At 43.7% G+C, this 25,883-nt stretch overlaps 1 protein-coding gene across 7 annotated transcripts in view; it reads right to left on the bottom strand.

Moving 5' to 3' along the window:
• Positions 1-25,883, bottom strand: part of GLI3 (GLI family zinc finger 3) — a 282,508-nt gene that overhangs the window by 46,115 nt on the left and 210,510 nt on the right. For all 7 annotated transcript variants that reach the window (XM_045494343.1, XM_045494342.1, XM_045494344.1 and 4 more), the window contains one exon: positions 25,151-25,291. In XM_045494343.1, the coding sequence (XP_045350299.1) occupies positions 25,151-25,291 (141 nt within the window). The remainder of the gene's footprint in view (positions 1-25,150; positions 25,292-25,883) is intronic.

The raw sequence follows: 25,883 nt of genomic DNA, 5'->3' as shown, positions 1-25,883 counted from the left end.
TCATAATAACTTAGCTGGCACATTCTAGAGTGACAAAGAAATGTACCATAGCACATGGTAATCTCTCTAGGTAGCAAAAAGTTAATGAAGTAACTAACATGACAATCTTTTGAGGTAACATTCTTAGAAATTTCCAAAAGAAAGATGGGCTCTTCATTCACATGTCCCAATATTATCCATCTTAAATGAGTTACACAGATGATATTCAGATTCAACACAGCTTCATTAAAACCGAATACAAAAGAAGGCTTATAGCTACCATCAGAATTATCTGACTCAATTTCAAAAAATGTATCCAATGCAATAAGACAGAAACACAATACCTATCTATTAGAAAAAAGACACAATTATTATTACTGGCAGGTGATAGGTGTGTATTAGATAATAAAATACAGAACCGTTTAGGCCATCAAGAGCATTCAGGAGGTTAACCACACACAAAATAAATAGGAACAGACACAAAACCCCAGCACCTTCCCTTTGAAAAGCAACAGCCAATTGGGAAAAAAATGTGGGGAAAAACTTTCATGCTCAGGAATGGGCAAGGAAAGAAATGCAAAGTGGTCATAAGAAGACAAATATTGGGGCGCCTGGGTGGCGCAGTCGGTTAAGCGTCCGACTTCAGCCAGGTCACGATCTCGCGGTCCGTGAGTTCGAGCCCCGCGTCAGGCTCTGGGCTGATGGCTCAGAGCCTGGAGCCTGTTTCCGATTCTGTGTCTCCCTCTCTCTCTGCCCCTCCCCCGTTCATGCTCTGTCTCTCTCTGTCTCAAAAATAAATAAACGTTAAAAAAAAAAAAAAAATTTAAAAAAAAAAAAAAAAAAAAAAAAAAGAAGACAAATATTAAGTTAAGAAAGCTCAGACATAAGTGCGCCTGGCCGGCTCAGCTGAAAGAGAGTGCAACTCTTGATCTTAGGGTTTTGTGTTCGAGCCCCATGCTCGATGTAGTGATTACTTAAAAATGAAAATTAAAAAAAAAAAAAAAAAGCTCAGATATAAAACAAACACCCTGTAATCACAAGGGAAAATTGAATTTTGAGAAAATATGGATTTTTTTCAATTTAAGGTTTTAACAAAATTCTAGGCAAAATCCCAGTGGTATATTCTTTTACATTTAGTCAAAATCATCCTGAAGTTCATCTATAATCATCAAGATTATATTTGAAAAAAAAAATCCAAAACAGAAACGAAGAATTTTACACAAAGATGTTAATTATTCCTTTTTCTTTTTAATGTTTATTTATTTTTGAGACAGAGAGAGAGAGCACATGGGGGGAGGAGCAGAGTGAGAGAGGGAGACAGAGGATCCGATCCGAAGCAGGCTCTGTGCTGACAGCAGAGAGCCCAATGTGGGGCTGAAACTCACAAACCATGAGATCATGACCCGGGTCGAAGTCAGACATTTGCTCGACTGAGCCACCCAGGCACCCAAGATGTTTGTTACTTCTGACAATAAAAAAAAAAGTCGGGAAACTCCCAAATGTCGAACACGGATGACTGATTGTGCTATATCCATATGATGAAAATAAGATCCAAAATATAAATGCACACACCAGTGCACTGAATATATTCTCTGTTGCAAAACCTACTGTAAGAAGAGAGAAAAATCTGTAACAATTTTAGTAAAAGTTGCCTTTGGTTTTGTTTATTTTAAAGGCATTATGGATTATTATTATTTTTTTTTTAGTTATCTGAACTTCAATGCTTCTGTGTTGCTTTGGGATTCCTCCTTACTTTCCTCCAGTTAAGGCTGAGTCAGTTGTACACTCCTCTGGAAGGGTTCCCTTCTGTGTATCGTTTTAGTACTTAGAAGTCTACTTTAAGGATGGATGGAGAGATGGATGAATGGGTAGAGAAGTCTCAACCTGCTTAAAAAGTACTCTTCACCCTGAATTCACACACAGACACACAGACGCACTTTTGCAGCCACCATGTTAAGGAGAAAACCAGTCGTCGTACAGGGCACTTACTATACACCGGGCCAGTCTTGGTCCTGGGAGGACAGCAGTGAACAAACAAGGTTCCTAAGGTCATGGTGCTGCTCATAGCTTTGTGGTGGGAGGCAGACAATACAATGTTTAAAACAGAAACAAGAAAGTCATGTTTTCAACTGTGAGATCTGTAAAAACTTAAAAGGAAGGCTAAGGGGAGGGATGGAAAGAGTGTATGTGTCATTTTCTACAGGCAGGTCAGGGAGGCCTCTCAGATATGAGAACTTTGGCAAGGGCCTGGAGGAAGGTCTGTGGATTCTATGAGAAGATATAGATCCAGGCAGTGGGACTCACAAGTGCAAAGGTCCTGTGAAGGGCATGTCCTTAGTGTATGAGTAATACTAAAGAGGCCCATGGGGCTGGAAAGGATATGGAAGACAAACAATATTTGGGCTGTGAAAATTAACAGGAAGAGCCATTACACACTACATTAATTGCACACATTTAATTACCCCCCAAAACCCTTTTAAATTTTACACTGCATTGCAATTAAAAAATTTGGAAAGAAACTTCCAGCATGTTGGAACTAACTGACTCTTTGACTTTAAACGCATCTACAGAGGCCAGCAGCTTTATAGAGTTTTATGAGTACAGACAAAGCACTTAATCCCAAGAGCCAAATTACAGGGTTGAAAAAACTCATGAAGTGTGAGGGAACGAAGAGTTCCAGCGAAGCTCAGGAGCTCTGAAAACAAAATAAAATGCTGGAGACCTGAGTTCTCATCATCCTCTGTGATTATTCACTGCACCAACAAGCCCTTCGAGGGGGAACCGTCAGGTGCCTCCACTGCCCTGATTGTTTCTGTGACATACACACAGGGATCCATGGTGCCTAATGACCAAGAAGTCACCCCAGGAGAAGCGCTTCAAAATTCCCCCGGAGCCCCGCCCTGGGGACAGCACCAGCCTCTGCCCTGTTGGCAGGAAGCAGGGGACCCCTGGCCCTGGAAAAAGCCCACTTACCCCCATGGGCCTCCTTTAGTCCATTATCCAGACAACGTCCACCTTGGTTCTGCCTCAACCTAATGAGCCACTGGCCTGGATGGGGAGGGAGGGCAGGGATAAAGGCGAAGGACATTTATCTTACTACAATCCCTGCTTCCTGTCCAAAGTCAGCTGGCAGACTCCAGCTGGTGAGAAGAGCTGAGGAAGAAAAGGAGGGAAGGGAGGGGGATTAGGCAGCTGTGGAGGAGGGGATAGAGACCTCTGGTCCTCAGATCACTACCTTCTTGAAGCCCCAGGTTCAGTGTAGCTTCTATAGCCGAAGGGATATAACAGCTCTTAGAGCCAAACTAGATGCATTGTTCCTACCGCTAGGAACCACCTTGTTTGACCATATGTCTCCTCTCAAAAGACAGCAAATATGTTAAGACAGTAAGGGACAGGAGCCCCGAGTGAGGCTGTCCAGCCCGATGGCATGCCCTGCTCTGGAAAGTCAGCGGGGCAACCAGTCCTCAGCTTTTTGCATGCACAGCAATTACGTGGGAGCTGGTTAGAAGTGCAGGTGCCCAAGTCCCCCATCCAGGGCGTGGCTCAGGACGAATAGGGACTACTGCTCTCGGGGCCTTGGGCCACTGAGATGACGGCTAGTCTAATCACCAGGGAGCAAATGACCCAGTACCGCCCCCCCCCCCCAGAAGACTCAAGAAGGGAGGCAAAAATTCCACTTATCAGAGTTTTACCAGGTAAAGCAAGGCATACAGGGAGATGAACATATGGGATATATCATAGAACATGGTTAAGATCCCCAGAACCGAGGGACCAGTGGAAGCCAACATCACTGAGCAGTTCTGGTGTTAGACCTAGCAGAGAAGGGCCCTGCCTGGGCCCAGTGTTTCCAGGCAGGGGAGTCAAAGCACTGGTCACTGACAAGAAGATAAAGTGCTCGTGTCTGACGGTAAACCCCCAAACACACTGTTCATTCAGCTGACAGAACTTACTTCTGAGGCAAGATTTTCTTGACCAAGAAAGAGGTGCTTTGATCTACGCTCGGCACAGCCTTCTTATCTCATTGCAGACCAGTGACGTCTGTGAACTGGCAGCTGGTCTGCAGACCATGCTCTGCTTCAGAGGGTCTTGGTGTAGCCTCTTCCAGCCACACACCTCCCCCACGGGGTGAGGAGTCAGAGAAGTGTGGCATCCAGCCTCCCTTCTGGACCACACCCTGGATCCCGGCATTCTGGAGCTCCCTGGCCAAACAGAATCCACGCCTGTTTCCAGGGCCTGGACAGGCTGGGCTCTTCTTGGGTTCCTCCTTCTGAAGATGAACCATGCCGTCACCTGATGTACGTGTGTCCTTGGGCCGAGGGCTGGCTGCTTGGGGAGCTGGGAACGGGGCCTGGACGTGCAGACCCGCCTCTCCACTCCTCTCCAGGGCCGGGAGTGGGAAGACAAGGAGGCAGGCAAGACACAACCATCCTGGGCCACCACACCGAGCCCAGGACTCTGAGAAGCCCCCTAAGTCTCGATCAAACCTGGCCTTGTCAGCTGTCATAAAGGTATAGTAGACAAGACCAAGTAGAAAACGCTCAACAGTTTGTTGGCCTGACTTACAGCTTCTAAATATTTCGACAAACAACATATGAGCCTCTGTACTTTTGCAGATATTAGGGGGCAGGCCTAAAATAACCCAGCAGTGACCAAAACTCCAGATTTGGGCAGCCAGGGTCAATTAGGTTTATTCCCAAACTGGAGATGTGCTATTCCAAAGGAGACATCTATCCCTTCAGTGGGCCAGACAACAGCCCTAGACTCAAGAGAGACATTACTAACACGTACCAGATCTCTAAAGGGGATGGCCAGGAAAACAAACGTGCATTTAAAAATAGCTTTTCAGGGGCGCCTGGGTGGCTTAGTCGGTTAAGCATCTGACTCCCGGTTTCAGCTCAGGTCATGATCTCACGGTTTTGTGAGTTCAAGCTCCGTACTGGGTTCTGTGTTGGCAACAGGGAGCCTGCTCGGGATTCTCTCTCCCTCTCTCTCTGCCCTTCCCCACTTGTGCTGTCTTTGTCACTCTCAAGTAAATAAATAAAAAACTTGAGAAAAAGGAAAAAAAAAACTGTTTTAGTACTTAAGGTAAAGGACAGTTTAGTTTTATTTGGCTCTGTTTACTCATTTCTCAGTTCCTCGGCATTTCTGAGGAATTCCTGATGACAAAAGCACACTCAGGGTAGAAGCAGTAATGCGGTCAGGTCACTTCTCAGGGGACAGAAGTGGTGCTGGTTTCACACGTGACAGGTGAGGCTCCACCAGGTGTCCTGGGCTCAGCCGAGGCTGGTGGCCTGACAACCGCTCACAATGAAGGGTCATTCTTATGTGTGTCTCACGAAAAGAAATGGGGGGGGGCGGGGATGAAGGGCCTGGTACCTACTAGGAACTGACCAACATCACCGCAGACGTCTTAGCTCAGGACACAAAGTGATGGAGTGAAATGAATTACCAAGCTAAGGAAACTAAGGAAAGAAATTAAAAAAAAAAAAAAAAAAGGAAAGAAGAAAGAAAGGAGGAAAGAAGCAGCCAATGAGAGCCATTTGCCACAGCACAATGGGGAGAAGGAGAGAGAGGAAAAGGTTGAGAGTATACTATGTAATTGTGAATGTGTGCGGAACAGTTGCAAAATCAACGCTGGGACTGCCCAGAGGACTGCCGTCTGTAAAAAAGGGATGAAACAGAAAAATCGGGCTTCAAGTTGCCAAAGATGTATGCCACGTAGCCACAGCCCGAACCCAAGAGAGACCCAAAGTCGTTTCTGAGGAAAAAAAGTCCTTTTCCAGTATTCGAAAGTATTTGATCATTTATCTGTCAATCAGGTTAGCACTAACACCTTTATCTGAAAGTATCTCAGAAAAAAATAGAAGCGATTCATTTATAGATATGTGATCTCAGCAAACCAGACTGATTTCTGAAGAACACTCTAAGGCAAATTTTCATATATAATAACCACAGCAAAATAACATGAGGAAACCCCCCCAGAAATCCAAGAAGTTTTTGGGTTAGAGACAGCGCTGGCCTACAAGGAAGCCCCTGGCCTCACAACATGCAAATTCTTATCCTAAGCTTGTCATCGGACGGACTCAGGGGTTCACTTTTCAAATGGTGTGCCAGTCAAGTTCATTTTACTAATTAGTAACATGTTTTATAATAAAAAATTTTTTTAAGTAAGGAAAAGCTTGGGAGAGGAAACACTGTTAGGAACTGATAGAAAAGGGAGATGATTTTACTAATTATTCTTAGTCAAGCTCAAATGCCAACCTGTCCTCTTCACAGAGCACATAAATGGTTTCAAGAAACATCTGTCATGTAAGAGGATCTCTCTCAGCTTTGACAGGAAGTAAAGTTCACCTAGTCCAGAACCCACTGGAAGCTCTGAATTACCTGTAACACCCCATTCCCAGGGCTGTCCAATTTCAGGGAGTTCAGGGAGTCCCTCTTTCCTGGGGCAACACTGTGGCCAGCCCTCATTGTCAAATCAGTTCTCCTCACGTTGAACTTAAATCTGTTTCCCTAGAATTTCCAGGCATTTGGCCTACAATCTGATACTGAGATCAAGTCAGATCCACCTTCCACAAGATAGCCGAGAAACCCTCAAATATGTGAAGACAGTCAGCACGCCCCCAGCTCTCTCTGCCCACCAGAAAACCCAGATATCTCTCCAGTCTTACAAGGCATGTCTGGATCTTATTCTGCTTGATCCAACGACCATAAATCTGTGTATCCTGAGAACACAGAACAATGGGCTGAGTGGTGTTTTCCAGAGAGAGTTGAAGCACAAGGCTAATAGAGTGTACTTCTGTTTCTGTAGTTGAGAATCCCATTAGCTAGTTTTGGCGGCAAATCTCAGTGCCTAGTAAAAGTGAATTTATAGTTAATTAAAGGCTTCTGTTATTATCATAATTTTTAATCTCCTTGGAGCGATTTCAGTATTTTGATTTTTCAAGATCTTTGAGGACCCCGATTCAGTCATTAAGTGGATTTGAAAACTCCTCGTAAACATCTTTGATGATAATTACACTCAGTGACTTCGTCCCGGAAACAAACAAACACCAAATTGTTAAGTAAAACAAGGCTGGGGGCCAAGCCCAGCAGCCTGCTTCTAGAAACAGCTCACTTGGCTAATGTCCAGCCATCCCTTATCATCCACCCAGTGACTACATCTCCTAACTGCTGTTTAACACAATCCTCATTTTCTGTCTTGGCCTAAGTTGCTTATTAAATGTCTTGCTGAAGTCCCAACACATACTTACTGCATTTTCCTAATCAACCAGTCTCACAATACTGTCAAAAAAAACATAAGCCCGGTCTAGAGTAACCTTTTTCTCAGTGAGCCCGAGAGTCCCGGCGATTACAATTTCATCTTGTAGTAAGACAACAAACTTTTAACAATAAAAATACAGTTTCTTCTGGAACTGGCTCACAAGTCTCCACCTGTGATTTTCAGAATTCATTTTCTCGCTCTCCTTGGAAAGTGCAGAATAACACTCACCAGCTTCAACTTTCCAGCACCTTATCCATTATTTAAGATTGTTCAAAACCGTTTGATAGTGGTTCATGGTTACGGGTATAAGGAACCTCAGCCCTCTGGGTCCAGAGAAGCCCATCCGCCTGAGAGATTCTGCCACCCAAGCTTCTGGTCTGCTTTGCAAGCCACGGTCTTACTTCCTGTTCCAGTAGGAAAGGCATTCTTCTTTGTGATGGTCTTGCTGCCCCCTGTTCTGGAAGGGAAGCCTCGAGGACAGGCCTCGGCCAGCTTCCGAATGCACCCTCAGTTCCTTGTCCCCCGTGCATGTTCACTCAAACACACAAAAAATAAGAGCCAAGTAAGAAGGGAGCTGTTCTGTTCCCATTGCCATGTGTCACCTGGTCTCAGGGGAACGTGCTTCCCTCTCCCAGACCCTACCTAGTGCTTCAGAGGCCAGTGGAGAGGATGGAGGTCGTCTCCATGTATGCACTTCCTTTCCAGCTCCCGTCTGTAGGCTTTAAAAACCTAACTTTATCAAAGAATTCCGCTGGGACCTCTATTTTTCATATCTGTGCTAGCTTTAAAATTGTTTCTTAATGTTTATTTATTTTTGAGAGAGAGACAGAGAGAGAGAGAGAGAAAGACTGAGCATGAGCAGGGGACGGGCAGAGCGAGAGGGAGACATAGGATCAGAAGCAGGCTCTAGGTTCCGAGCTGTCAGCACAGAGCCTGATGTGGGGCTCGAACCCACCAACCATGAGATCGTGACCTGAGCTAAAGTTGGGTGCTTAACAGACTGAGCCACCCAGGCTCCCAGAGTTATATTTACTTTCAATGGTATTCAACTTGCATAATAAACCTGAGACAGCTTCCCCTTGCAAGACTGTAATGGATAAAGAGAGAGACAGAGACCATGTGGTCTTGGGGGAAGGGGTGAGGGGGGTGGAGCAGGGGAAGCAAAAATGCATACGTTTAGTAGCTAAGGAAGTCTGAAGGCCAAATCTTCATTACATGCACCAAACAGCCATTTAAAACAAGGTGATTTGTGTATAATGGGGCAAATTTCGTGGTCTTGAATAAGTTTGTTAGCTTTTCCAGACCTCACTGCACTTGGTTAAAAAAGAAGGGCAGGTTAGGTCATTCGAAGATTCCACAATTAGCAGTGGTCACAACAGTACCGTCCATCAAGGGGCTCACAAAGTAGCCCCCACACAAGGATTATGTTCATTCCACTAAGCTGAATATCAACTAGATCCCCATTCATACAAATCAGCACTCAGAAATAAAATTTGGTCAGCCTATCGGTCTATTTGTCTAAGCTCATCTCACCTAATGCTTTGAATATTCAGTCTATGCATTTGTCCCAAACAGTCTTACCCTGTATGGGGGGGGGAAAGTAATGGTGGATGTACGGAGCTATTTGCTGAGGGATGCCTGTGAGCCCATGCATGGCAGTGCCACAAGGCACCCCAGAGTGCGGCACCCAGAAAGTAAGTCTGATCCACAGCCCAAGGAAGCTAGGCAAGGCCTGGGCATGGAGGTGAGGTGCCCAGGGAGGCAAAAACGGTGAGTATTTCAAAGAGGCTAATGAGGTTAGAGGTAAGACCACCTAGGAAGGCAGAGCCTGTACAACACAACTTCAAAGCTGCTACAAAGTCTGGTAGTTTCTCAAATATGTTAAACACACAATTACCATATGACCTAGCAAGCCCACTCCTAGAAACAGAGCCAAAAGCAGTGCAAGTAAGTGTTGAAACAAAAAAACTCACCCATGAGTGTCCATAACAACACAACAGCTAGCAGACAGAAACAATCCAAAAGGCCCACCAACAGATAAAAAGATACACAGAATGTGGCATAGTCATACAATGGAACATCCTTCAGCCAAGCAAAGGAATGAAGCACTGACATCTGTCTGCTACATTGCGGATGAATCCTGAACATGCTGTGCTACGTGCAAAGAGCCAGACACAAAAGGCCATATATTATATGATTCCACTTCTATGAAATATTCTGAACAGGCAAACAGTCCACAGACACAGAAAGCAGATGAGTGGTTTTCAGGTGCTGTGGAAGAGGAAGGAAGAAAAGTGACTGCTTAATGGGTCGTTTCCTTTTGCAGTGATGAAAATGTCCAGGTGGCGATGGCTGCACAAGATTCTGTATGTGCCAAGCGGCAATTAATTGCATGCTTTAAAATGGTCAACATGAGTATGTTCCGTCTCACTACTGGAAGTCTGAGCTATAGCAATTAGGCAAGAAAAAGGAATGAAAGGCATCCAGACTGGAAAGAAGTAAAATTGTCTCTATTTGCGGATTACATGATTTTAAGTATAGAAAACCCTAAGGGGCGTTTTGGTGGCTCAGTTGGTTGAGTGTCCACCTCTTGATGTTGGTTTAGGTCATGATCTCGTAGTTGTAGGATCAAGCCCCATGTCAGGCTCCACACTGAGCGTGGAGCTTGCTTAGGATTCATTCTCTCTCTCTCTTTCTCTCTCTCTCTCTCTCTCTCTCTCCAAATAAATAAACATTAAAAAAAGAAAACCCTAAAGACATGAGACCAAAATAAGGTTAGTAAACAAATTCAGTAAAGTTGCAGGACACAAAATCAGCATACACAAATCAACCCTATTTCTATACACTAACAATCAGCTATCTGAAAGTGAAATCAAGAAAGCAATCCCACTTACAACAGCATCAAAAATAATGAAATATCTAGGAATGCATTTAACCAAGGAGGTTAAAGACATGTATACTGAAAATCATAAGATGTTGATGAAATAAATTAAAGAAGATACAAATAAATTGAGAGAGAGTCCATGTTCTTGGGTTGGAAGAATTAGTTTTTCCTAAAACATCCATAGCACCCAAAGTGATCTACAGATTCAATGTAATCCCTATCACATTTCCAGAGGCATTTTCCATAGAAATAGAAAACATTAACTCATAATGGACAAAAGACCTGAAACCATAAAACCCCTCAAAGTAAACATACAGAGAAGTTTCCTTGACATTGGTGTTGGCAATGATTTCTTTTGGATTTGACACCAAAAGCATAGGCAACAAAGTAAAAGTAAACAAATGGGACTACATCAAACTAAAACACTCCTGCACAGTAAAGGAAATAATTAACAAAATGAAAAGGCAGTCTACACAATGGGAGAGAATGTTTGCAAACCACACATGTGGTAAGGGGTTACTATCCAAACTATATAAGGAACTTATATCACTCAACTGAGAAAAAACAAATAGTGCAATTTAAAAACGGGCAAAGGATCAAAAATAGACATTTTCCCAAAGGAGACATACAAATGGTCAAGAGGTACATGAAAGGGTGCCCAGCGTCACTAATAATTGGGGAATGCACGTGAGAACCACAATGTGATACCATCTCACACCTGTTAGGATGTCTTATAAAAAAGAAAGAGATAACACATGTTGGCAAGAATATGGAGAAAAGGGAACCCTGTGTACTGCTGGTGGGACTGTAAATTGGTGCAGCCACTGTGGAAAACAGTATGGAGGTTCCTCAAACCATCAAAGCTAGAACTCTCATCTGATCCAGCAGTCCCACCTCTGTGTATATACCTGAAGGGAATAAAATCTCAAAGACATGTCTGCACTCCCATGTTCATTACAGTATTATTCACAATAGCCAAGACATGGTAACAGCCTAAATGTCTGTCCACAGATGAGTGGATAAAGAAAATGTGGCAGATATAACTGACCAACAAAGCAGGGGTCAGCACACTTGAAAGTCCATGTATAACCTTTGACTCCCCAAAACTTAACTACTATTAGTCTACCATTGACCAGAATCCTCACTGATAATATAAACAGTCCATTAACACAAAATTAGTACATGTATTACATACCGATTCCTACAATAAAGTAAGCTAGAGAAATAAAATGTTAAGAAAATCATAAGGAAGGGGCGCCTGGATGGCTCAGTTGGTTAAGCATCGGGCTCTTGGTTTCGGCTGAGGTCCTGGTCTCATGGTTCGTGAGTTTGAGCACTAACAGTGCAGAGCCTACTTGGACTTGTCTCTCTCTCTATCTCTGCCCCTCCCCCACTCACGCACACCCTTTCTCTCTCTCTCAAATAAACAAACTCTAAAAATAAAGAAGATCATAAGGAAGAAAAAATGTATTTATGGTCCTTATTGAAAAAAGCACAAATATAAATGAACCTGCAAAGTTCAAACCATGTTGCTTAAGGGCCAATTGTGTGTGTGTGTGTGTGTGTGTGTGTGTGTGTATAAATGCATATGTGTGTGTATAATGGAATATTATTCAGTCATAATAAAAGAAAGAAATCTTGTCATTTGTGACAACATGGATGGACCTTGAAGGTATCACACCAAGTGAAATAAGTGAGACAAAAAAAAAAAAAAAGGGCAAATACTGAATGGTATCACTTATATGTCAAATCCAAAAATAGGAAAAAGAAAAGTCAAACTCACAGAAAGAGAGACTAGAAGGCTGGTTGCCAGGGGCTGGGGCTGCAGAAATGGGGAGATGCTACTCAAAGAGTGTAAGCTTTCATTCATAAGATGAATAAGTCCTGAGGATCTATGTATAGCACGGTGACCAGGGTTAACAATACCATATTGCATACTTGAAATCTGCCAAGAGAACAGATCTTAAGAGTTCTCACCACATACATAAGAAAAGATAACTGTGAGGTGATGGATGTGCTAATTAACTTGGTGTTAATCATTTTGCAACATATACATATATCAAATCATCACTTTGTACACTTAAAAAATACACAGTTTCAGTCATCAATTACACTGACGTAAAGCTGGAAAAAATAAGCTGGTCAAATGGTCAATTTCATATTATGTGTATTTCACCACAGGTTTTTTTTTTAAGTTGAAAAACACACATAAACTGGGCTGCAGCCAGGTGAATGAACCAGCTGCGCCCCTAACCAGGACCCTCCTTTCATCCTCTCTCCGGCCAGCCTGTATGGCTCATGCCTGAGGTTTCCTGCCTCTGAGCAGAAAGGATAAACCTAAGGAGCTCGAATGTCAGCGCGATATAAATTACGGCGGGGGAAAAAAAAGAAACAACGTGATGCATGGCTGAGGATCTAAAAGAGGAATGTCCACCATTGTTTGTGATTATGGATCACATCACAATCTAATAGCAATTTTTATTTAATCAATAATTTCCATGCTGAACAGACAGCCCTGTTACAGAGAATCGACAGGCAGGTACTGATAGCGACAAGCCTCGTTATTAATCTTTCCTCCGCTGGCTTATCAGCCAAACTACTGTAAAAGGCACCGCCAAGATGGATTTTAGAAGCCACCTTTCTCCTCTTGCCCCTTTTCTTCTTCTCTCTCCCATAACGTATCACATAACGTAGACTCTACATTTATTTGAGTAACCTGGGGCTTGAGTGGCATAAAAAGGCAGTTCACATTAAGCAATTTCACAAATCAGTGGGACCTCGACCATCGCTCAGGGTTGGCCATTATAGGCTAATAAATCATACTTTCTCTTTGAGTTGTCAATCGCCAAAAAGCTTTGTACAAACGTTGGCATCTGTAATTCCGTAAAGGCTTTTCATCTTGAAATAAGATGCTCTAGACTGATAACAAGAATAATCCCCTCTTGATCAAGAAAAAAAAAAAATCTGCATTTTAGCAATTAAAGCTGCTGCCAGAAGCCAAAAGGCTCAGTACTGAGACTCTAGTGAAGTTTATCTCCGCAAAACACAAGGAGAATACAGTGAGGGTTGTGTTGTATTTGCAGTCGGAACTGCTTTATCTTGCCCTGGGAAATGTGCCCTCTCTCCCCAGGTGGGACAGGAGAGGAAGGTGTGAGAACTTCCCATGCTTCCTGGAAAAGCCACTGGAAAGCCCTGCTCTTCCTGAACCAGGTACATAAAGAAGCGTCCTCCCCAGCGCAATCTGGTGACGCTGACAGGTGACAGGTGTTTTGTTCTCCTGACGAGGAAGACATTTTCAGAACTTCAGATTATTCATTCCTAACTAGAAAAAAAGGCACACCCCAAATTAAAACAGTGACAAAGAGAAATGTTAATAATCGCAAAAAACCATCATTAAGTGGGCCCTAAAAACTTGAGTAACACTTACAGCCGCCATGTTCTGTAAGTCATCAGAGATCATTCTCCAACAGACCCAACCATTTTGCTTTAAAGAGAGACAGCAGGGTCGCCCTACCCTCAGGTAATGAGCCGGGGGCCATGCACACAAAGCACAGGGGTCCTATGGGCAAAACTACCTTCCGGGTGCTCAGCTGGCAACCCGGAAGCTTCTGACTGCTCTCTGAAGGTCATTTACAACATCCACATGAGCTGCAAAAACGGTCACTGTCTGACATCTCCAAATTCCCAAATTAAAAAAAAAAAAAGTTTAAAATAACTTCCACTGCAGAGTCTCACTTCTGGCCCTGCCCCATTTAATACATTGCTGGTATAGCTTCTGGAGCTCTGCAGCGTTTGGCCCTGACCTTTCTGTGGCTCATACCGGTTCACTCCTTCTTCTCATCAGAAACCTCTGAATTCTCCTTACTCCACCTGGACCAGAAGTCACACTCCCAGTTCAGCAAGCAGGTCCCAGGAAACTCACTGTGCTTTAATCTCACTTCCGGTTGCCCTCTGCCTCCAGGAGCACTGTGGTTCTGTATCACCACACTACTCACCACTCTTCAAAACCAAAAGCACAGGATGTAATTGTATCTCTAACCCCACAAAGTGTCAAAAACCCCAGCCTTTTATCATATTAGCATATTAGCCACTATCACAGATAAAATTCTCCTGTACTTTCCACTTCCATTAACTTCTTCCTGTGGTCACTTCCACACAGAAGCCCCAACACCTCCCCATAATGGTCTTTCCCTATTTGAATCCACCTGTCTTTTCAAGACCATGTCCAAATCCACAAGACCTTTCTCTTGAGACTTAACCTTACCTGTTTTCCTGCTGCTCTGCCTGTACCTCTGTAGTCCTCCCAATAGTCTTCCCCGTACGTTCCCCTTACTCAAAGGGGCAGACATAAAAGATATATGTGCCCGCTCTTGTTCCCTCTCACTGGCCCTGACCATGACCCCAACTCTGGAAGTCTGACATGCAGGAGGCTCTTTTCTTCTAACACTATGCCTGCAATTTGTGCAGTGGCCACCAGGTGGTGATGATGCATCGTTAACAGGTAAAATCACCAGCCTACACAGGTGAGAGTGAATCAATGACATATTCATAGCTTTTTAATTTTTTTATGAAAAGTCTTTACATATTCTTTTTTAAAATTTTGATGAAAAATCTCCTTAATCTCTCCATTCTTCAATTAATTAAGTTGATTAGTACTTATTCTTCCTCATATTTGAATAATGCTTTAAAGTTTTCAAAGGCTTGCGTTATATGATCTCATTCTGTCCCTACTAAAAAAATAAAAATAAAAAACCCTGTGAGGAAAGTGGGATGGTATTAACATCTCCACTTTACAAATGAGAAACTGAGGGCTGAAATTATAGAATGACTTACTCAGATTCAGAAACAGTTCTTGGCAGATGTAGGAATCAGAGATGAATGCCCTCCTTCCCACTCACTGATTAATGCTAGTTTTACTGGTAATTGGATGCGGTGGGTTTGGGGTGGCTTACATTTAAGGTCTTGGCCTATCCTTTAAGGATATGCCACTTATAGCTACCTTGCCAACATTAATTGTTCTAGAAATGAAAAAAAAATTCATCTATGGCAGTATTTAGCTGATCCCAGAAAAGACTAAATGTCCCTGAATTTTCAAAAAAGTCCTTGCATTAGAAAATTGCTTTCTGTTTCTGGAGCTCTGTTTTCTGTCAAAGCAGGAGCCTGATCACCATGCTTGCCGTGATCTCAGAAGCTGAAGTCTGAGTGACTTCTCTTGGTCTGCAAAAAAAACAGTGATGGAATTTCTTTACCAAGACAAAGGACTTGGCTGGTAAGAGTCCTTGCTGAGTACCGAGTGCCTGACCTTAAAAATGTTGCTTTAAAATTAAGATCTGTAAATCTGTACATATACACACATGTACACAAACGCACATACACACCCAAATACATACCCACAAGTGTACACACATACCATGCATGTACACACGTAAGCACACACACGCACACACACAGGCACACCACATATATGTATATTTAATAGCATTTTGTTTGAGACTAACAAGCTCATCTTTTCTTTTTTTTTTTTAATTTTTTTTTTAACGTTTATTTATTTCTGAGACAGAGAGAGACAGAGCATGAACGGGGGAGGGTCAGAGAGAGGGAGACACAGAATCTGAAACAGGCTCCAGGCTCTGAGCTGTCAGCACAGAGCCCGACGAGGGGCTCGAACTCACGGACCGCGAGATCATGACCTGAGGCGAAGTCGGCCGCTTAACTGACTGAGCCATCCAGGCGCCCTGCTCATCTTTTCTTTAAAATCTGAACATTCTAGAGCACACTCAAGGAGAAAATTTATCTTAAATCACAAATATCCTTTTTCTTTGTTTTGTTTTCCACACCACAAGAGGAAAGATTTGGGACAGAACAGGTGGCAGTTTTGCACGACCCCCCCCCCCCAAGGGATATTTGGCAATGTCTGGAAAGACTTTGGGTTGTTACAATGGGGGAGGTTCCCTCCCGGAATCTAGTGGGCAGAGGTCAGCAATGCTGCTAACGGTCCCATGACAAGGTCAAGGATGGCCCTCACATCAAAGAATTCTCTGCGTTATTGTGCCGAGGGTGAGAAGCCTTGGTTTTGGGTGACCACCAAAGAGAACTTTGAGAAGGACATCAGGACAACAGAACATATAATAGCACGAGGCTCTGAATCTCAACACTGCAGAGGCAAGAATAAGGAGGGATGTACAGTATAAGGAACAGACCTGGAGACCTCTCTCCAGTCCTTCTCTCTCAGGAGTGGATGAACCAGGGACCCTTCGGCATCTCTATGCAATTATTAATTTCAGGGTGACATACCAACCCCAACACGGCCTGAATACCAACCTGAACCATATTTTTTATGGGCAACATACATGAAACTTAGCAGCCGGTAAATGTCTTTACACTTTTCACTTCTATGATTATTTTTTAAGATTTTACTTTTAAGTAATCTCTACACTCAATGTGGGGCTCGAACTTACAACCCGAGATCAAGAGTCCCACGCTCCATTGACTGAGTCAGCCAGGTGCCCCTACGCTTATCGCTTTTAGAAAGAGAATCACTAATATTTCATGGAGTATAATTTTTAGCTAATTCCCTCAACAGTTTTAAGAGGTAAATACTATTATTATCCTTATTTCACAAGGAGGAAATGTGTCTTGGGTAGAGAGCAGGCTTTGAACCTGGGTCTGTCAGCTTTGAAATGTACATCGCACAGGAGTACAGTGGCAAGCCCAAATATTCTTTCGGATCAGGTGCCATGTATTCTTACAAAGTCATCATCACCGTCACCATCATGCCTCCCAAGTCGACCCCCACGCTCTGCTTTGACCTGAACTATTTCCACCTGTTTCCCAGAGGTCTTTTCTGATATTCCTTATGTACTTCTCTCCCTCCTGTAAGTCCCCAGAATCGCAACTACACAATTCTGGCTTCATTACGTCCTGCCTCATATGCAATCACTACGCTTTTATGATTCTTTGTTTCCCCCTAGCAATGAGAATGACCAGTCCTGGAGGATTAGGTCTAAGTCCTGTGGACAGTGTGCCCACCATGAGGCTGGGGCAGGGAGGCTGCATTCCGGCTTCACCCAACACTCTTCTGGTGAGCGGTTGAGCAAATGCCTGATCTACTAATGTCAGCCTCTCTCTCTCCTGATAAACAACAGGACACACTGTACTGGGCAAGATCTGCTACAGGCAAGTATATTTCAACAAGGTACACAGCCCAGCCCAAAGTGACCGTCAATTCTTCTTGTATGAAGTGGGTCTACTCAGGATATTCCAGGGAATCTTACCTGAAGTATCATTCAGGACCAGCTCAGAGGAAAATCCTCTCCAAATGGCAGGAAGAGTTGCTTGGATTAAGAATTCCCATGAAGTATTTCAGCAGGGTACTATGAAACATTTTTGGGGTACACCACGGCAGAACAAATTTAAGAAAGACATCTTACTTAAAACACTGGTTTCTTTTTTTAATTTTTTTTTCTCAGAGAGAGAGGACCAGGGTGGTGGGGGGGGGGGGGGGGGGGGGGAGAGGGAGAGGGACAGAGAGAGAATCCCAAGCAGGCTCCATGCTCAGCATGGAGCCCGACACAGGGCTCGATCCCATGACCCTGGGATGATGACCTGAGCCAAAATCAAGAGTCAGATGCCCAACGGAGCCACCCAGGTGCCCCTTCAAAATATTGATTTCTTATTCTTTGTTCAAGAGGTAAGAACCCTTACTCAGTAAAAGAGAAATTTTAATTCCACAATTACTCAAGTAATTCATATACCACCTCCGAGAAGTGTTAAATGCAATTATTCTGGAGGGCACTTAATCTACAGGGTTGAAAAGATCCTGGGAAAAAGATGGCAAGGGACTGTGTTCTCCAAAGCCCCACCTGGGGGCAGCCATCCGTAACAGACTGTACGTCCCACCTCACCCCCACCTCCCCGACTGCAAGGGGGGGGTGCTCGCCAGGGCACCCAGGTGGTTGCCAGGCAGTAAGTGGGCACCTGAGAGGAAGCCTGTTTGCCGTCCCTATCCTAAGGACTATCTAATGCAAATCTTTCACTTGCTTTTACTAAACTGAGGTCCAAGGAGGTTAAATGGCTGGGCCAAGTCCCATCTGTTAGAACTACACTGGGAAGAATGGTTCCTGGCCTCAGTCAAGTGCACGTTCAGCAACGAGGAATATAAAATAAGCCTTGGAGCAGACTCCCAGAAGCCACAGACCCAACAGCACGGCTCCCCTCCCCTCCCCTCCCCCACTCAATCCTGAAAAAACAAATACATAAAACAAAGAGAGGGGAGGCACTCTTTTCCACCTCTGTCTGTTTCTCATTAGGCCTACTGCATGTGATCTCTGCTTGGCCTTGGATGCTGGGGACTGCATTTATTTCCATGGCTGTTTCACGGTGTGATAAGTGAGAAAATAACGTTCTGAAGGGTCATGTGGTTCCAGGGAGGTCATCCCCAGGGTCAGGGCAGAGATGGGGCTGCCACTCAGAATGTCGCTGGCCCTGGGAGGCCTTCCCTGGTGGACCACACAGCCCTTCGTGCCCCCCACTCAGGCTAATCTCCTGAGTGTCTCTATGGGAACGATTTCTGCAGGTGCAGCCCAGTCAGTAACTTTAAAAAGAACGTGACCCTTGAGGCGCAATTGTCAGAGGATAGCTTTGAAGTTTGTGGTTCTTAGTCTGCATTTTACATGCAATATTTCCAAATAATTAGAGTAACTAAATTAACTAGCAACTCCATGTAGGGAAAATGAGATCAAAATCTCCACTCATTTGTTTTACGTTTTATGTGCACACAAGACTAATTTCTGCCTCGTATCTGAGACCGCGATCACATCTTACACTTTTCTCTTAGGTAAAGATACAGAATGCAACTTTAGCAAAGGGATCAAAATTAGATGGAAAATATTTAAAATGCAAATTTAGGATCATGGTATTAAAATGAAAATAATGTCTTCAACACATCCTCACTTCCCCGCATTTCTACGGATGCACCAATTCTTCACAGATTAGATGTGCCTTCTTTACATCTAAATCTCTAGGATATTAAAAAGAAAGCCCTTCATTTTCATGCTGCCTATGTACAGAATTTGTTTTCAAATGGCAGCAAAGGTGATTATAACTGTATTCTTCTGATAAAGGGAACTACAGCATGCTTTAGAGATCAAAATTTGCAGCATAGGAAAGCATTTAAAATCCAAGTAGGTGGTTAATCACTCTACAAAAAGGTGAATTTCTGACACCATGCTTAAAAGATACAAATGGAGCACAGGGACTTAAATGCCACCCAGTTGAGGCTGGGACTAATATAGACACAACTCACGTTCTCTGCCCTTGGGCCCCACTGGCGGGAGAAAACACCCTCCTCGTGGAATTGCCTGAGGCCCTCTCTGCGGGCTCATTCTGCTAGGGATGGGTGGGGAATAAACAAAGGCTAGTATCCAAACTCTATAAAGAGCTCACCAAACTCCACACCCGAAAAACAAATAATCCAGTGAAGAAATGGGCAGAAGATGTGAATAGACACTTCTCTAAAGAAGACATCCAGATGGCCAACAGGCACATGAAAAGATGCTCAACATAACTCCTCATCAGGGAAATACAAATCAAAACCACACTCAGATATCACCTCACGCCAGTCAGAGTGGCTAAAATGAACAAATCAGGAGACTACAGATGCTGGCGAGGATGTGGAGAAACGGGAACCTTCTTGCACTGTCTGTGGGAATGCAAACTGGTGCAGCCGCTCTGGAAAACAGTGTGGAAGTTCCTCAAAAAATTAAAAATAGATCTACCCTATGACCCAGCAATAGCACTGCTAGGAATTTACCCAAGGGATACAGGAGTGCTGATGCATAGGGGCACCTATACCCCAATGTTTATAGCAGCACTTTCAACTATAGCCAAATTATGGAAAGAGCCTAAATGTCCATCAACTGATGAATGGATAAAGAAATTGTGGTTTATATACACAATGGAATACTACTTGGCAATGAGAAAGAATGAAATCTGGCCTTTTGTAGCAACGTGGATGGAACTGGAGAGTGTTATGCTAAGTGAAATAAGTCATACAGAGAAAGACAGACACCATATGTTTTCACTCTTATGTGGATCCTGAGAAACTTAACAGAAGACCATGGGGGAGGGGAAGGGAAAAAAAAAAAAGTTAGAGAGGGAGGGAGCCAAACCATAAGAGACTCTTGAAAACTGAGAACAATCTGAGGGTTGATGGGGGGTGGGAGTGAGGGGAGGGTGGGTGATGGGTATTGAGGAGGGCACCTATTGGGATGAGCACTGGGTGTGGTCTGGAAACCAATTTGACAACAAATTTCATATTTAAAAAAAATAAATAAAGCAAACTACTCTGTGAATGTGAAAAAAAAAAACTGTTAAAAAATAACGTGCCTATTTACAGACCTTAGGAAAGAACACTGTATGTGTCATTTCTAAGCCAGAAAGGGGGTTACTTCAGTGAAACAGAATGTAAGGAAGGACAGAGCTAGAGCAAACAGGTGGCCATTGGGGATGGTGATTAAACTACTTTTATTCGGCTCCCAGGCTCCCAGCAGTGATGTTTGCAAGCACACGCAGCCACTGAGCGGTGGCGACCCAAAGGAGGAGCGCATCCTCCACAAACACTGAGGGGACGTCCAATGTCATTCAGAAACAAAGTGTGCGGGTTTCAGAGAACCTGGGACTGACTGACGGGTGCTCATGCTGTATGCGTTTCAGACGCCTCAACCCTCCTAGAGCAGAAGATGGGTTCTACCTTCTAGGACAGAATTAACGCAAGAGGGAAGTGGGTCTCAGGAAGGTTTGGAAGCCTCGCTCATCCATGAGAGAAGCCAGGCGAAAAGACAGAGATGGAATTTTTTATATTCCAACAAAAATTACAACTTCACCTCGGCTCGGGTCATGATCTCATGGTTCATGAGTTTGAGCCCCACATTGGGCTCTGCACCCGCTTCGGGTTCTCTGTCTCCCTCTTCCTGCCCCTCCCCTACTCTCTCTTTCTCTCTCAAAAATAAACAAACTTAAAAAAAAAAAATACAACAAAACCAGAAACACTTCAAGAACCAATATTCTACAACTGTCAGAGATACATTTAAAATTAAGATTCAGGGACACCTGGGTGGCTCAGTTGGTTAAGTCTGACTCTTGATTTTGGCCCAGGTTATGATCTCATAGTTCCATGAGTTCGAGCCCCGCGCTGGGCTCTGCACTGACAGTGTGGAGCCTGCTTAGGATTCTGTCTCCCTCTCTCTCTGCCCCTCCCCCACTTGTTCTCTTCCCACCCCACCCCGTTCTCTCAAAATAAATAAAAATAAGCTTTAAAAAAGTAAAAAAAATAAATAAAGATTCATGTCTTTTGTAACATACAATACACAGCAGCAAAAAGAGAGTCTAATTAATTTGGAGTTGAAGGGAAAATGTGGACTTTTCGACTTATTTTGAGTCATTAGAATACGTGCTTTCAGATGTCGAGGGAAGAGAAAGCACTTGCATCTTGACAAATCAATAATAAATTCCGTCTTAATCAAAGGCGCTTTGAATTAATTTTTGTACCGTACCTCCTTCCTACACTCTCGTTCATTCTATTTTAACTGACACCAAGGAAGGGACAAAGTATTACAAAAACGTGGTTCACAAAAGTACACATCTATCTTCTTAGCTTCTGGGCACAAAAATAAATTTATGACAAATTTAATACTAGCTTGAGAGTAACTAAGCCCAATTATAATTATCTGGCTGGGAAGAGAAATTAATTAAACGTCCTGGTGATAAAGACCCCACAGCAAACCTAGAAGAAACACACCCATGGAGGAGGACAGGCGCTTGAAATAAAGGAGAGGAGAAGGGAAAGGCAGTATTTAGCCCATCTGCTGGGACAGTAATGGGACGAGGTCATCTTTTCAAGAGAACACGGAGTGCATTACCCTGGAAATGAGACTACCTGGCGGGCAAAGCCAGCCGGGTCCCTAATTCTCCTCTTCAACTTTGTGATTTGCTAATGGGAAACACATGTCTCCCTTTTGCACCAAGTTCAAATGACTCTGGAATTCCAACCGTGCAGCTCAGCGACTGAACCAGAACAAGGGGAGAACTTGTCAGGATTTAAGAGCTTTCAGCAAAGCCCTTCAATCGCAGCCAGCACCCTATTCCACGGAAGGATATCAATTATAGATAGTGACTTGCTTTAGCAGGCAGTCGGGACTGTCAGACACTAGATAGACAGCCATGAAGAATCATGAATCTTTCTATTAACTGTAAGAGGGGGAAAAAGAATGGGTCATGGCTATAAATAAGGCAGAGCATCAGAATGGTTTAACACCTTGCCTCTTGGTTGTACGTAGCATGAAAATGCAACTAATTCCCAAAATGTCCTCTCTCCAAGGAAAGCTGTGGGAATGGAAACAGTTAATACTGCCCTCCGTCTTTAAGAAAGTGGGTTTCGCAACTGGCATTTTTTCCACCTGCCACCAAAATAATGAGGTGGACGTGAAGTAGCTTTTCCTTCAATCAACAAAAAAATAAAGTGTCCATGCTACAGCAGGCCACTGCTGGTGCTAACGAGACAGCCGTGAGTGGGAAGGTGCTCGTGCATCCTGCAAAGTGAAATCAACTTAAATGCATGAATTTGGACTTTCCACACTTCAGATAACAGGTAAAAAGGTGGAAAATACGTGATATAAACTGGTATTTTTATTTATGTCACTGCAAGTCATAACTTTAATCCACTTAATTTGCATAATTTATCTCAGACTAAAATTAACATCAAAAGTAATATATTGGATTTTCCCCTAATCCTGACATGAGTAACTCCTACCTGATTTGGAATAAAAAATTTCCACTGTACATGGATTTATTTATAATTTTTACGATACAACAGACAACACAGTGGTCATTCAAGGCGACAGTTTAAGCAAACATTCCTTCAAACTACTCAGATCTCTCTATGAAAACATCATCACTACCCAAAACCTTTCGCCCCTGATATTAAGTACAAACACCTACAAGAGTCACAGTCTTGTAAAAGCTTTCACATGAAACAGACAGCGAAAAGGTGGAGTTATTACCAAAATTCCCCCAAAATGCGACCTTCAACCTGGTGTCTCATGAGGAGCACAATTCCTTTTAAATGTAGGCTCAGAGGAAGCTCCCATTCCATCCCCGCATTTGATAACAGCTGAACCATAATTACAGCCCCCCTTGGAAACTACAATGACCTATCCGCAGAGAAGGCACCAGGAGATGGGGACGTTGTCAAAAGCAAGCAGCCCAGACAGCATCTCGTTCGTGATGGCGGTTTGCATGCAAACAATTTCCCCCTCGTGGATGTCTGTCCACTCGTTGTATCACAAAGGGTATTCCTGACATCCTTCCTCTTCGGGAAAATTTGCCTACCCGAAAAGAAAAATTCCAAACTTTTTTTTTCCCCCTTTAGTATTACAATGTCTGTGATTCCCATTAAAAGTCAGCAAGCAAAAAGGGCCATTAAGTAAGGCTTGGCTTAGAAATAACACTTGCACCAAATTAAAGAGAGAGAGTCGAATTAGGTTCATGGAAAAATCTGGAAATACACCTTAATTAAAAACATTTGACTTTCTAGGTTCTTGCTGCGCTGAGAAATCTCTAATTCTTCCTGCACAATTATAAGGGGACATGATTACAAAAGAAACGTTTGGGAGGGGGAAACCCTGCTGATGTCATCATGTTAACTTCCCAAAACATCCTGTACATAACGGATCTCAAAACCTGGCAAACCTAAGACTATAATGTGATGGCAGCGTGCAGAATATATTACAGAGGATGAGCCAAGTTGCGGAAGACACACTGGGGGAGCTCACGAGGCCCATGAAAAACGTGGGCTGTGTCAGGGGATGTATAATTTTAGTGCTTAAATGGAGAAGGGCTCTCAAGAAGGATGGATCATCTACAATTAAAAGTTACTATAAAAGAAAAGAGACTGGGGGTAGTGTGTGTGATGTGTGCACGTGTGCTGGGTGGACAAAGAGTCCCCACGAAAGCTGTTCTGTCAGATCTTCTGTCACATTAAAAGCTGATGAAAAGGCCACACTCTGATGAAGCTGATGAAAAGATCATCCTTAATGCCTCGATGGGACCCCTGTGCTTCTGCACAGGAGTGTGTGTGAGCGTACAGCTTTTTATCCTCTATCATCGGAAGGCCCTTCCGTCTCAGTTGCTCCTGGTCCCTGCTAGGGAGGTTCCTCTGGTGTGAAAGAAAAGTCCCAAATAAGATGAAGCACTGGTAAAGGAAATATGCCCACTCAGGTATGTGGGAGTGGGGAGGGCACTGCATTATCGGAAACAATACTCAGGCGGGGTGGGGGTGGGGGGGTGGGCAGCAAAGGCTCCTGAACCTGGAAGAATAAGACAGAGCGTGGATCTCAATGTGACCATGTTGCTGGTTTCAAAAGCACACGCCACAGGACACATTTTAAAATACACATCACTCTTTCCATGAGACTCTCCGCCCTGCAAGGCTTGGCCGGAAGTCAAGAAATGGTGCTAATGGCTTCTCCAAGCATCTACCTATCTCACACAGAGTACTAATTGCCTCATAAAATAGTGGGAGGCTCCTCAGATGGTGAGAGTTTGGAAGAAGAAGGCAGAACGGAAAAAAGGAATCCCCCACCTCTAAAATTTTTTCTGCTGTTGCCGGGTCTTAGAGAGGAGAATCTTTAACTTGGTTAAAAGGTTAATAATAATTCATGTCCAGCTTACTATTACTCAATAACCATCAAAGACGCTAACTCAAAATAGTGTTTTCTGGCTTACAGGATCAGAGTCATTACACTCTCTATTGAAGACTTTATTGAATTTTACACTAAGCTTTAGCTGACTGAACAGGTCAAGCACCGTGGCTCAGAGTTTTCTTTATTCTCAGAAAAGTCATAAAGCCCTCTCCAGTTTGCAACGCTGCTAGCTAAGAAACTTGACTCGGCGCAGGGTCAGGGACGCTGACCCCACCGACAAGGTCGCAGAGCTGTAAAGCCCAGTCCCCGCGGCCCCCCACTTACGTGCACCAGCTGCTCCTGGGTGTCGAACTCCCGCGTGCAACCTTCCCAGTGGCAGTTTGTTTCATAGATGACTTCAGGCTCCTGTTTGCTTTCGTCTTTGTCCCCTTCCTCCTTCACTAGGGTTGTCCCTTCCGGCTGTTCCTGGGGGAGCAGGGAGGAGAGAGAGAAAGGATTCAGACACAATGGAAAGAAGGCAAGAGAAAGGGGGGAAAAAAAAGACAAAAAAAAAAAAAAAACCCAACCACGTGATTTCGGTTGGTCTGCCTCCTGACGCAATTTTTCAGTGAAAATAAAATACAGCCCAGGTCTATTAGCTGGATTTTGTGACTCGAAGAAGTCAAACATATGGAGTCATCTGTGTGCATGTTTTCTGACTTGTGGAATGTATCTTCAGAGATTGTTAATTTGGGATTAAAAACAACAGTCCAGGGGCGCCTGGGTGGCTCAGTTGGTTAAGTGTCCAACTTTGGCTCAGGTCATGATCTCATGGCTCATGGGTTTGAGCCCCGGCATCGGGCTCTGTGTGGACAGCTCAGAGCCTGGAGCCTGCTTTGGATTCTGTGTGTGTGTGTGTGTGTGTGTGTGTGTGTGTGTGTGTCTCTCTGTCCCTTCCCTGCTCATGCTCTCTTTCTCAAAAATAAACATTTAAAAAAAAAAAAAAAAAACAGCAGCCTAAGCTATGATGATGATAAGAAGTGGAGGCCAAACCTTGCCCCTGAATACAAGAGGAAAA

Source organism: Leopardus geoffroyi, chromosome A2 (genome assembly GCF_018350155.1).
Source record: "Leopardus geoffroyi isolate Oge1 chromosome A2, O.geoffroyi_Oge1_pat1.0, whole genome shotgun sequence".
Lineage (NCBI taxonomy): Eukaryota > Metazoa > Chordata > Mammalia > Carnivora > Felidae > Leopardus > Leopardus geoffroyi.
The sequence above is the reverse complement of the archived record's forward strand: the minus strand, read 5'-3'. Positions and strand labels throughout refer to the sequence as shown.